Source organism: Puntigrus tetrazona, chromosome 13, assembly GCF_018831695.1.
Source record: "Puntigrus tetrazona isolate hp1 chromosome 13, ASM1883169v1, whole genome shotgun sequence".
Classification (NCBI taxonomy): Eukaryota; Metazoa; Chordata; class Actinopteri; order Cypriniformes; family Cyprinidae; genus Puntigrus; species Puntigrus tetrazona.
The window spans coordinates 3,505,341-3,519,882 of record NC_056711.1 but is presented as its reverse complement, the minus strand read 5'-3'; the positions used below and the strand labels follow the sequence as shown (position 1 = coordinate 3,519,882).

The 14,542-nt window shown below is 38.5% G+C and overlaps 1 protein-coding gene across 1 annotated transcript in view; it reads left to right on the top strand.

The window, feature by feature from the left end:
- qkib (QKI, KH domain containing, RNA binding b) overlaps positions 1–14,542 on the top strand; it is a 60,719-nt gene that overhangs the window by 23,794 nt on the left and 22,383 nt on the right. Inside the window, exon 2 of the mRNA XM_043255850.1 lies at positions 720–862. Within this exon, the coding sequence (XP_043111785.1) occupies positions 720–862 (143 nt within the window). The remainder of the gene's footprint in view (positions 1–719; positions 863–14,542) is intronic.

Here is a 14,542-nt window from a genome sequence, read left to right as displayed (position 1 = left end):
CAGCTTGCACTGTATTAAAATATATAAAATTAAATATAAAATAATATAATAAATATAAAATAAATATAAAAAAATTCCAATATACAGTACACCATATAAAATGTTATATATTATAATGCTTAATCATTTTTACCGCATTACTGCATATCCAATAAATGCAAGCATAGAATAAATAAATGAGTAGATCAATTTCAGTTTACAATAGCAACACATTCTTGTCATCTTTTAAACATTTTATTTTGACTGAGGGGCCTTTCGTTATCTTTTTTCAATATTTTTGTGTAATACTGTAACATTTGCAGCAGCTGGCAAAAAAAAAAGAAAATATTGTGAACCTGAAGCGTTCGGTATAAAAAAAAAAACAATCTGAGACTGCCGAAAAACATTAAATGTGAGGCCCGCATGGAGCATATTTAATGATTAATAATCACAGTCTCAGTCAAATAACCCTAAATTGTTTGATTACCATATTGTCAAACAACAAAACCGTTAATATAGGATCACGCTTGAATCTATAAAACCACGTGTGTGACTGTAGATGCTGTAACATGCTGAATGGTTCATTAGGTTTAAGAGCAGTGTTTAAGGAGCTTCCGCTGCCATATTAAAGTGCACATAATTCACTGGTAAAGGAAATGTAGCATACAGCCTGCCACTATATCTGCAATCCCGTGATTGATGTAGTTAACCGATGGTGCGTGTGTTTCTCTTTATTTCAGAGATCAGCAGGGTACGAAAGGACATGTACAACGACACGTTAAACGGCAGCACGGAGAAGAGAAGCTCCGAGCTCCCGGACGCCGTCGGCCCCATCGTTCAGCTCCAAGAGAAACTCTATGTGCCTGTTAAAGAATATCCTGACGTGAGTCTCAAACCCGCAAAACACACTCAGCCCCCCATCGCAGGGTTTTAAATAATTCACGCCGTTTTCGCGAGCACACGTGGGTTTGTTTGTTTCGTTAAATTAAAAATGCAATGACAAACGATTAAAAATGCATCCCGAGAACCTTTCGGTCACATGATCTGGTCTCGGGCAGCAGTTGAAGGTCAGTTAAAGGTGATTTGAAGTAAATGTCTGCATACACGCGCAGACTCTTTAGCGAAAAGTAAATGGAATGGTAAATAACCGTGTGCAGCTGCTCAGTATGGCCTTTATTTAATTACAGAGACATACAAGTCAATGTAATCTAGTTTTCCTTGCATTAGGACATGGGCCCACGTCCAGTGTATTGATTTCATTAAGACGTACTGAAGGAGTGAGGTTGCACAAAGTGTTTGAGTCCATTTTATGAGTCCATTTAATTCATGGTGTTATTAAGCTGATGGTTTGCGGTCGACCGTCGCTGTGCGTCTGAGCTGTATTTTTTCTTCAAGCGTGACCATCGAGATTATATTTTTCATTTAAAACCCAAAAGTTCAAATTCAGTTGTTCGCTCACTCTTTATTGTCCCTTTAAAAAATATATGTTTTGAGAAAAAGAAGTAATTGTATTGAAGGTGCACTTAAAATCTTGTAAGGGCATATTTAAAAAGCATACCTGCAGATAATATAGAATTATTGAAATAAATTTTTCAGTTTGCAGTTAAGCGTCTAAAAAAAGTGCAGTTTTTTCATTTAAAATGTATAATTTAAGTTCTCTTTTTCACAAGCCACGGCAGGATGTTCTTCAGAAAACCACTTTTTATGTTACGGAGAAGACAAAAAATGAACAAGTAAAGACAAGATTTTCATTTCTAGGTGAATTATACCGTGTGTTTTTCTAAAAAAGCGTTCTCCCACCCGCTGTTGCTCTCCCTGAGCCTCTGCGCATCTCTAATAAAAGGGGTGACTGAATTGAATTCTCCCGGTTTGTGTTGAGTCAGAGCCGCTCAACCGCGTCATCAACAACCCGGTCGGTGGTTAACAAATCTTTCAAGCGATCGCCGTCAGATCCCGCTCGCCTAAGGCACCCGGCCCCGGGGAACCAGTCGAGTTCTGAGCTGATTGATCCCAATTAACTTCTTCCGTCCCAGCTTGATTCCTGCGCGGCCAGCGCTAATTGAGTCTCTCCAGCAGGGGCGGAAATGCTGTTTGGGATTAGAGCTCTCTATTCTGCTGAAGTTTTCTGGTTCGTGGGGTTGTTTGTGCGCCGGGGGTTTCCCACGGGAGAGGTCTGCGATGTAAAACAACGCTGATGCAGAAGCGCCTGCGTGGTTTTTTTTGGGGGGCTAATTCTCGTTTCGGCCTATAGAGTTGTTTAACGTGGCTTGTTTGATCCGTAAAACGCGCGCCGTCGGAGCCGAAAGGAGGATGTTTGAAAGTCATCTGTGCTGCACGGCATTAATAATATTAATATTTTATTGTTTCTTGCGCACAATGCTGGAACTTTGTAAAAAGCTAATTTCATTTTATATTCAATTACAACTCCGGTTTTCAAGGGTGCGATGCTTTCTGTCTGGAGTTGAAGCATTGTGGGTAATTTAGCTCCTGCTCTTAAAAGTCTGAGAGTTAGCCAGCACTGCAGTAAAGGCTATCGTATGTGTGTGTGTGTGTGTGTGTGTGTGTGTGTGTGAAGGTTCTGGCTGCCCTTGCTGGTCTGAAGGACACCCAGGATCATTATTAGTGAGTTTGGGTTCATTAGGAGGTGGAGGATGAGCAATAAAAGAGTCGTCCTTAAATAGCCCTCAGTGCCAATGGATTCCTCCATACGCATAGAGACTGGGACTCATAGTACAAAAAAGAACTGTTTTAGACCCTACTCTGAAGCAGGAACTTGTTTAGTTCCCTTAAACCGAGTTCCTAGAACTAAATACGTTCCTGGTTCTCTAGTTCCTGTGGTGCAAACACGCCAAAGCGGAAAGGTCTACCGCTGGTTCTCAGAGCTATGAAAAGGTTCTTTTGGAACTTTTATTTTTAAGAGTGACGATCCAGATAGTCCCGCCTCCAAACTCACGCCGTTGGTCAAATCAGTGTAGCCGTGTCGGCGGTGGTTGTTTTGATAAAAGCGCCAACGCTTTTCAGGTGAATCAACAGATATTTCACCTTTACGCTTATTGCAGAGCGTCTCTTGGGAGCCAGTAATCTCTATATTTCCTCCGCCGAGGTCAGAACAGCCTCGATCTCTCTCAGCAGACGTCTGATAGAGAGGGGAATCATGTTAATTGCTGGAGACCCCCCTCTGGACAATCATTAACTTTAAACCATTAGTCATTAAATATCACAGCTTCTCTTCAGAAGATGTCAATTATCACCCTCAAAAGGTTGCTGTGCGAGTGTGTGTGTGTGTGTGTGTGTGTGCAGTTAGATCTTGACTTTTATCTGCGCCTAATGGAAGCTAAATGAAGGACTACGTTAATTGTGAAGGCATTTTTACATGTTTGCACTGAAATCTCAATTTATCCACAGTGATTTTGCTGATCATTTAAAATTATGCATAATATGCAACGCATTTAGGTGAACCATGTACCTTTAGATCATACTTTAGACCATTTCACGAGAACATTCAGAGGGTTTTCGGTAAGAAAAAGTGATATGAGAGTGAGTTTAATTCATTTTCATTATTCATTTCAGCCTCAGTGATTATACTTAAAATTCTGATTAAATTTACAACATCAATAAGCACGCGATCACCCTATTTAGACTCTTTGGGGCATTTTAAAAATGCTAAAATATTTAACTAAATGTTTTACTATGTACTGTTAACTCGCTGTGTATAAATGATTAAATAAATGTTTAAATGTTTTAAATCTCTAGTTATCTAATCTTCAAAATGACTAAATAACTTTAGAGCAAACACATAAATACTGCTTTTCGAACGTTTGGGGTCAGTACGTTTTTTTGTAGTACTTTACTAATACTATTCATCAATGAAATATTAAATAGATCAAACGCGCTTGTAAAGTCATATGCATATTATTTAGATTAGAACATTTAGGTTTGTGTTTCAAATTAACTATCCGTTAATTAAAGAAACCTTACAAATCATAGTTTCCACAAAAATATTAAACAGCACGACTCTTTTCAAAATGATTAATCAGAATTGTTTATTAAACAGCAAATCGACATGTTAGAATGATTTCTGAAGGATCGTGTGACGCTGAAGACTGGAGTAAATTCGTCTTTGAATCACAGGAATAAATTACATTTTAAAATAAATTTGGAATTTAAAACGTAATGATATTTCACAAAATTATTGCTTTTATTTATCATAAGAGACTTCTTTCAAAAATTAAAAAAAAAAACTACTGATCACTAACTGTTGAGCAATACATTGCAAAAAAAATTAAAAATTCTATTGTTTACAGTCAAAATTGCAAAACATTCTTAAACAAAAAATTAATTTAGCAAAATTAAAAGAGTTAAGCAAAAAAAACAGAAAAATGCTTATCCCGTTGGAAGATTATTTTGCTTGTTTACTTTTAAGTTTGCTTGATTTTTCTTCTTTTTTCTCAAAACAAGACAATAATTTTTACTTCGAAAATCCTTCCAGATTTGAGAATTTTTAGATATTTTACCTGGAAGCAAGACAACAAAAACCAAGCCAGAAGCCATCAGCATCCTCACCAAACTGAAAACATAAATGCGTTCATTTTAGCTCATTACCAAAAATTCGGCATGATTTACGCAGGAATCCGTTCTGCTCTCGTTTCATGAATGAGACCCGACGTGCGCTCGAGCGTCCGCCCCAGCAGGCTTAAAAATCTCTAATTATCTCGTCGCAGGCGGTCGCTGATATTTCCAGGTCAGGGGCAGGATGACACGATAGATTTATAGATGAGGTATAGCATGAAGGGAAGAGCGTGAAAGAAAGAGTGAAGAAGATAAGCAGCCTGGGACGCGCGGAGGTGATGAATGTGAGGCTGTGATGAGGTCGGGGAATCGGGGCAGAGGAACAGCGGCCTGCCCCGTCTGATAAAAGAGAGCGAACGGCCCCACACGCACCCCGAGCGCCCCACACACACACACACACACACACACACACACTCGTCTCCCAGACAGGCACGCAGCGGCACAGAAATTAATTTGCTCCTTCAAACTCGTGCTGTGTCGCCCCTCTCCCGGCAGCACGCACCCGTTCCGATTTGCTGAACAATGTTATTAGGCTGGGAAAGACAGCCGTCCTAGAAGAGCGCTGCTGCTTGAGAAGATTGTTGCCTTTCATTCGAAGGTACAAATCTACAGTTATTGTTGTGTGTGTGTGTGTGTGTGTGTGAGAGGGAGATAATGTTAAGAAGACACTTGGCCGTAGAGGAAGAGCTCTATAAATGCGGGGTCTTGGTATGGACAAAGCTTTTAATTGTTGAGCGGGGAGCTAATGAACGAGTGAGTGAACCTCTGCTGTCATATATCATTTGTCCCAGCGTGTCCTTTTCTGGGGCAGACTCGTCTACAGTCAGCTATCAGAGGTTATTAATCATTATCAACATCCTTCCTTTAGCAAGTGTGTACAGTGGGTTACGTTTAATCACCTGCTGTTTTGGTGGGGTTTTTTTGTGGATTTATGAAGTCAGTGCTGCTAATGTTCACACAGGTGTTAAGTGACCACAAGTGTAGAGAATAGCAGCCACAAAATGCCACAATGCTTTACTTGAATATTCAGTTTGAACAGGATGTCTAATTATATCTATTATAGTCTATATGTAGGTTTGAGTGCATTTATCAGAAATACAGAATTAATAGAAAACATGACCCATATATATATATATATATATATATATATATATATATATATATATATATATATAAATATTTTAGTTTATTTATTTTTTTTTGTGATTTTTGAAGAATAGAAGTTTAAATGAGCAGCTTTTATTTGACATAGAAATCTTTTACGACATTAAAAAAGGCCTTTTCTGCCACTTTTCATTAATCAACTGCATCCTCGCTGTACAATTCGGAAAGGAAAGGAAGTGGAGCGTATTCCAAATGAAAACGTTATTGCTCTGAATATTTTTTCTTCTTTAAAATTAAAATGTAAATAAATGCATAAAAAGATTTAAAAGTAAATTATAAACAGGCACAAATAAGAAAATTGTTGACAGGAGTACAGAGCTATAAAATGAACGTTAATCCTGTAGTTCAGATAAAGAAGACTAATCAAACTGGAACTGTTTGTTCATTTTAAAATCTCATTTTTAAAATCTAACTCATAAAATGTCTTTTGATCGCAGATCTGAGTGTAGTTTGAGACATTAAGATCTCGTGTAAAACTCTAGAGAGCCCGTGTGAAATTACTGGCCTCGTTTTGTGGATTTAAGGGGCTTTTCTTCGTTTGCTTATTGGAGAAAAAGCTGAGACGTTCAAGCGATGTCATTTGCGATTTTGCCTTCCTGGTAAGGCTAAAATCCCAAGATATTGTCTATGAATTGACTTTCATGGCATTTTTTGCTGTTTTTCCCCCTCGTATTTTGAAGTCTGTCTGCTTCTACATGTCCTCTGGGTGTTTAACAATACATTATAGTCTCACTTTCCTGGACCGGCGCTGTGCCACTCTGAGACGCTGCTATTTCAGGAAGACTGTTGCTCTCGGAGAGCGTGAGTGAGTTTTCAGGAGCGTGTCCTTGCGGCTGCATGTATATGTGGATCTAAAGGGCAGCACATGTATGCGTTTGTAAATTGCCCAGTCAGGCAGAAGAGCTGGCCGCCTGCCCTTCCTCTCTCCAGGTCTCATTGTTTTAATTAAATGGGTCTGATGGGATGGACCCATAACTCTGAAGTGAATGAGGGCTTAATGAAAGCAAAAAACACTGGACGTTAACCGGGGTATTGGCTGCTGTACCTGCAGCAGCTGGTGTTGATTAATATGACTTCATCTCCGCGTGCGTGCGTGTGTGTGTGTGTGTGTGTGTGTGTGAGAGAGAGAGACTGACATTACTGTGCAGTTTTGTAGTTTTGTGAATTACAGAAGTAAAATGCTGAGGGGTTTTAATACAGGGCTCGAAAATCTAGTAATATGTTGAAATATGCCGCACGGTGAAAATACATATTTGGTGCTGCACAGTAATTTTTTCTATTTACACTTGTTCAAACATTTGGATTTTCTATTTGAATATATTCAATAATTGAAATTATTATGCAAAACTGGAGTAAATCATTACTCCATTCATCAGCGTCACACGACTCTTTCTTGAGAGCACGCAAATTTGCTACTCGATAATTGTTTATAGTTATCAATATTTTTGTGGAAGCTGTGGTACATTTATGACCCCTTGATAAATGGAAAGCTCAAAAGGAAGATTATTTAAAATAGATTGTATTTGTAACATTATAAACATTATAAAAGTATTTATTTATTTATTTTGTTTACTTAAAAAGTGTCAAAAATATTAATTAAACATCTCAATACTTAATATTGAATATAGACTTAATAAGCTCAATACTGCATTGCTCTATTTATATATATATATATATATATATATATATATATATATATATATATATATATATATATATATATATATATATATATATATATATAAAAATTATCTTGACCTTTTACATTGGCACACTTCTCAAAAATATTGGCCAGAATGCTTCATAAATAAGTCTAAATGATTCATTATCAAATCAGACTAAATAAAAATATATATTTAAATGTTTTATATAAATATATAAATATTTAATGTGTGAATCTTGTAAATAATTACATGTAAATTGCTCAGTTATGCTTTTTAACAGATTTAAGATTTTGACTTAATTATATATTATAAATGCATTTTTCTACCATTTATATTTCTAAATAATTATTGATCATTCAAAATCAAAGAATTAGTTTTCAAACATCCCTAGCGTGTCTTTTGTTCTGATTCTGGAGGTCTGCTGAAAGTGGGCAGCGCATATATAACCCTTTTAAGCAGGCAAGTAATCTTTTCCTCTGTCCTCCACCTGAAAGCCCTCGTACACACACACTGAGGAGAGGAGAGGTGAGGCGCAGCGGTTGGTGTGTGAGTCTTCTCATTACTCTGGTGATAATAAACAATAACACGCACACAGGGGAGAGGTGCAGCGGCGTTCCGGATCACCTCGTGGCTAATGAAGGTTAATTAGGGTTCATTAGGACATGATGAGCGCTCACAACACCACCACAGCCTCGGGTCCTCCGCTCGGCTGTCACTCCTGATACCCTCCTCAACATCAGTCCGGCCGGACACCACTATTACAATATTACATCAATATATTAATACACAGTGTGACATACCGGGTCAGCGCTTCCCAACAAACCACAAATACATTCATTTTAACTCAGATCAGACTAAATATCTAGATCTTATAACAATCATTTTTTTAGGAATAAAGTTTTAACGAGCAAGTTTTAACTTGATTTTCCATACATTGAAATAATGTTATATGATATGTCCTATATATATATATATATACTGATCTGATATCATCAGGCCTTTGAGAAACATTTGTTCATCTCTTGATCATCATCTACATTATATTTTTGGTCCCACAATAAAACTAAGCATATTATCTTACAAAAGGGAGATATAGAGAGACAACTGATATTTATATGGATTTTATGTAAGTAGTCTGCTAGACTGTTATAAAGATCTTACTTTTTGGTCATTTAAATATGATCAACTGCACCAAAGTTATACAAAGTTATACATTACTATGATATTTTAAGACAGGGTGAAAAACTGTTTAATCAAGACGCTTTAATGATACACTTGAGCTTGTTTGTCTTTCTCGTGGTTTGACAGTTCTGGGTCAATCCTATAGAACGTCTTCCAGAGAAAGACCTAACAGCAAATTTATTTATCATTGAAACCCGGGCGGAGCTCTTAACAAATGTATAATAATTGACAGAGACAACCGTCAGAGGACGGTTCCAGCAGAAACACCTGTTACTCATTGCATGTACGATTACCAGTCTGTAAAACACGCTTTACTTTATTATTTCAGCAGTGTGGGGTTGGGTTGCATCAGCCCTTCGTACGTTTTGCTTAAATTGGAACATGAAGTCCACGCTAGATTCCTAGTAACTACTAGGACTTCTTTAATGATGAACGCTCTAAATCCACTCATCGATCCACTCTCATTTATAGTATTATTATGTATAATTTACATTTATAATTGCACTGTTGACCCATCTCCCTAACACCTTGACCCCAACCCACGCTTAAACCTATCCAGACCACCAAACCTGTCCTCAATCTTGTCCCACCTGTTCCACCACAATAGCAGCAAAAGTGCTAAGCGGTATAACATGAACACAATGTCTACATTTTACTTATTTTTTGATGCAAGCACCTAGTAGTTAAGGCCACCTACTATAAAGTGCAACCATATTTTCTTTCTCTCTTTCTTTAAGAAGACTTAAGTCTCTTTCTTAACTCTTAATTTTCTCGTCTCTTGTAGCTAAGGCCAAAATTTGCGTAAATTTCAGTCTGTGTCTCACAGAAAGCTATGGTGTGGTATGGTCAGCTTGGCGAGCCGAATACCTTTATGGTGCTTTTCCGTCCGTTTTAGTAGAAAACTACTAGCTTTTGAGTTCCCCCGAAAAAAAGAATGGGTCTGTAACAAAAATGCCTGAAAATACCCATTCGGAAATCCTTCAACGCTGGTAGCAAAGCGACGTCTAAGCCACTTGGACCCTGCTTCCATAAACCCATCACACACACACACATAATAGAGTGAAATTAGACAACCACAAGGGAATCGGACAATCAATAGCACTCACGGATCATCAGCACAGGAAGCCGCGATAAAACATTTGAGATCAAGTGTTGTAGATACGCAGGCATACACGCGTTCAGACGTCTCTCTTCCTCTCGCCCTCCTTCCCCTCCCCTTGTCCTGCGCAATAATGAAAACAAAAGACATCCTGCAGCAGGGAATCAGAGCGCAGTGCTATTAGAAGCCATGCAATAATTAATTTGCCTATTACCAGAGCCGACTCGTTTATCTTCATAAGATAATGCCATCACTCCCAGTCTCTGGCAGACTCGCATGCGCTCTGTCTTAAACGGCCCTAATTACGTCCCCGCTGCCTATTTTATTGTAGTTGATGGAAAACACACTTAATCTCCACTGTGCAGAATGAGTAAATAGGCCCCAGCCTTGAACAGCAGATATTAGAGATTCCATTAAAGCCCGGTGCTTTTTTATGTGGCTTTTGTTTCGGGTGCCGGAGCACTAAAGAGCTGAGGTAAGGTGTACGCGATGAAGCAGATAAGTCAAGCTGTCTTTATCCGTTGCTTTTTCGCACACGTCCTAACAGAGGGAACTTTGCAGTGGCAAAAGCCCGGTGATATGATTACGGTTACCAGACGAGTTTGAATGTATGAATGGCTGAAGCGATCAGTCAGTTTGTAATCTTTTAAGTTTAGCAATGGCGCGGACTGCGAACTCTCGTCATGGTTTGGGCTGTAACTCAAGCTGGAGGAGGTTTTTTATTGCTGTTTCTCAAGAGACTCCACGGAGTTCTCAGTTTCACGTATCAGCTTTGTCACAGATGTTACTTTGTCATTTTAGTAGACTTAAATTGTATGTAACCGTTGACAGATTATAGCGTGGAACGCGTGGTGCAGATTTAAATGAGAAATGTAGGAGAAATGAAGGACATTGCATAAAATATCAATACTGTGCTCTATAAGACATAGTTCTGTAATGATTTACTCTCTTTTCATGCAAACCCCTGAGATTTTCAAAACTCAAATGAAGAATGAAACAGGAAAATTCTGTCTCTCCTTTGCAGAACCATACAACCAAAACTTTTTTGCTTCAAAAAGTCCATTAAGAAGTTGTAAAACTTTGGTGGACCGGTGGTTTTATCAAAATACATTTTAATATTTAATGTATAATTTTTTGAAGATGTACAAAAGTGGGTTTGGAACAAAATGTGCAGCTCGCAAAAGTTAACTGAATTTTTATTTTTGGGTGAACAATCCCTTTAAGGCATCATTTATTTATCCTCATATTGTTCCAAACATGGCTTTTTTCCACCGTGTAACAAAAAAGAAAGTTTCGTTCCATGAAAGCATGCGTTGACCTGGTTCTCTGAAACATCAATAAGAAGAAAAGAAGCGGTATGGAAGTATCATAAAATTACGCAATATGACTTGTGAGCTATATTTTAAGGCTTCTGAAGTCGTGAATTGTTTGAGGAACAGACTAAAAATCATCGTGATTGGTCACAAGTCATACAAGAATGAATGCCGGTTGGATCCGCTTATCCATGTAACCCAGGACAGACTGTCCCTGTCATGAGTGTACTGTGCTTCGCTTTGCCAAGATGGTCACCAAACAAACTGTCTTCGGTCCTGTGGTCCATCCAGCATGTGCTGAGAAGGGTTATGTGGGATTTAAAAAGGAAGAGAATGTTGACGGTGACCCAGCGGAAGACGCGGCTTGCACACTGATCACTCAACAGACCTACAGAAATGGTGATGGATGCCACACACCTAAAGATTAAGTCTCCAGAAGGGAGTTTTAACTGCGAACTCAATGAGGAAAATGCGCAAGCTCTCAAGAGAACCTTTCGGTGAACTGTTCTTAAAAGTAGGGCTACGCAATTAATCAGAAAGCCGTTCCGATTTCAAATTCAGCATCTAACATTTATTAAAAAAATTTATTAACATTTATTATCTCGTGGCATAAACATACCTAGGCGCACTTCGTTAAATACTTAGCGATAAGTACATATCACTGCAGTTTGGAAAAGAAATGAACACTAGAGGCAGTAAAACTCTGACACATTTTATTTCATTTCACATTTTTGGAAATCTGTTTGAGTCCCATGTAACTACAGTTCGATGTAATCTGCGTAAAAGGAAGTTGAAATAGCACAGTTGCATCAACAAATGCCTTTTAATATTAGTTTTGCAATCACTATCAGGCAGGGTTGATTTTTGTTTCTCCATAAAAGCCCAATTTCACGTGCAAATCAGGCGTGCAAAACACGACTTTAAGTGTCTGTGCAAACAGAAGACCGAGATATGAGTCTTAACGGTCAAGTACACGTGAACTGTGCCACTCAATGTGCCACTTTTTTTGCATATTTTGCGTAGGGAGGGTCATACACAGTTGTATACAAAATATCTTCAAAGCATCTTCAATATATACAGAACAAACTGACCCTCTGAACCCCTCCAGTCCAGGCCCCCTTGACAATGAAATTGCGCATTTAGTGATTATTTACATAAACCTTCGCCAGTCATGTAATAACTGCAAGTAACCGAAAATTCATGCATAATAATAAAATAGATGTGTGTGGCTCTTAAAGTGACAGCGGGCTACATGCTTAACTTTCTTAATAGGGTTTTTCACACTAGGAAAACGATGGTTCTTTTAAGAACTGTTCAGTGGCAAGTTCTTTGAGGAACCGAAAATGGTTCTTAAATGGCTTTACTATGAAAAATATGTGTGTTTTCTGAAGAACTACATTGATTGGTCATGATTGGTATCATTACACTTTATTTGCTCTGATTTATTTTGTGAAACCTTACTGCGTATATGGAATAAGCACCATGAAGCCATGGTTTGCTTCTTAGGGCTTATTGCTTTATTGAACCTTTATGGGTTCCTCAAAGGACCTTCATTTGAATAATATAAAGAACCTTCCGTGGCTCCATTGATGTTTAGGGTTCTTTGTGCAACCACCAATGTCAATATAGAACCCTTGTTTTTAAGAGCGCGCACCGAAATACTTGAGTTAGTTCAGAGTGGCCCATGCATCTTGACTTCAGCACGGCGTCACTCCCACACAAACAAACATCTCCCGCTAACCTATTCACTCAAGCAAATGCGTTCCGCGCATCGGCCTCCATCCATTGCCCTGACATCACCCGACAGCGAGGAAGATGAAAATTTAATTCATCTTTTCTTCTCGTCACTGTCTACAAGAACACACCTAGACACTCGCACAGCCCTCTTCACACACTCGCATGCAGACATTCATCAAAGCATCAAAGGAGCTTTGTGAGACGCGCAGCAGGAGTAGGCCCACACAAAAGGCGCAGGTACAAGAGAGCGAGATTGTGTGTGTTTGATAGGAGAGCTCGGGGTGACAGCCGGTGAGTTGAGAGGTGGGGAAGTGTTGCATCCATTCAGGTAGGCGAGACGATGCTGTCACTTACGCTTTTGGTGTGCGGTGTGTGTGAGGATACGTGGAGCCTGTGTGTGGCGGCTTCGCTTCCTGTTTTTTGTCTTTTTTGGGAGACAGACTAATGGGATACGTTGGTGAAATGCTTTCAGAATCAAATGTTTTTGTATTCCTAAATCATTTTTGCCCTACAGTCAACATGAAATCCTAATTGACCCCTTTTACTTTCTTAATCAATGTCCCTGATCTTATTCAGGATGATTCATCAGTATTCGTTCCTTTCATTTTGCCCCTGAAACAGCTTTTTTTCCTTCTTTTTTTTGAGCAATTAACATTAAAATCAACACCCTCTTCATCCTCAATCCTCTCAAATACACTTTTCAGGACCATCTTAAATAATTGCATTATTTCACTGGATATAGAGCACAAAATCCCATTCAGCGTCTTAAACTGATAATATATAAGCCTAATTTATGTTTAAATTTTATATTTTAAATATCCGTTCTTTTTTGAAGAAGAAGCCTCGTTTGATCACCAATGCTGCATTTATTTAATACAAAAATCAGTTTATATTCTAAAATGTTACTTTAAATACTTTGCATATCTGTTAATTTATTCTTCTGATGCAATTTATTCTTCTTTTAAATTGTTGTGAAAATATATATAATATATATAGTTTATATAGTGTATATATATACTAAGTTTTTACTTATGCTGCAATAATGTAGGAATAAATTGCATATACAGCATCCTTGCTAAATAAAAGTATTAATTTCTGATTCATCATTAAATGCTTGAAGGCCGAGGCATGTTTGATGAGTTTTATGAGGGTTTTATAGTTTCATATTTACTCCAAGCTCTATATGTGAAGGACACTGCAGCAGATTTTTCCCATCAGGGGATACTCGCCAGCATCTCTGGAACCCAACAGCCGAGTAAAGGCGAGTTATTTTTTTTTTTCATATCTGTCCGTATGCGCCTGTGTTGAAGTGCTCTCACCAGGCCCAAGCGTCACATAATCCAGACGGAGAGCGGAGGTCATCCGACCGTCTGTGAGCCGCTGCGGAGAGCTGTGTGTGTAATCCCGGCAGATGTGTGAATACAGCAGGGAGACCGCCGATGTATAATTTGCGCCTGCTGCTTTCGGAGTGAAGCCGTTCCTTCTGGAGTCTCTTGCACTGATTACTCAATCTCCAAGGGCACCTTGGAAATTCGCCTGTGCAGGCCTGAAGAGAAGACTTTGAATTGATATACCGAGCAGTTTTCCAGCGGCTCTGAACATACATGACCTTTGAGGTGGCTTGGCTTCCGATAGGGCTTGTTATTTCCATTGCTGGTCCGTGAGGATATTTTCCAGACAGGCTCATGTGTATATAAATATCAATACCAGCGTAATACATCCATGTTATGCCAATTGTAATCGGTTTTTTAACTGATATTTTAACTATAATCTCTTTCCACCTGTTAAGCAAGCTTAAAAACACACTAGTGATACTGATGCTAGCTTACGTCTGA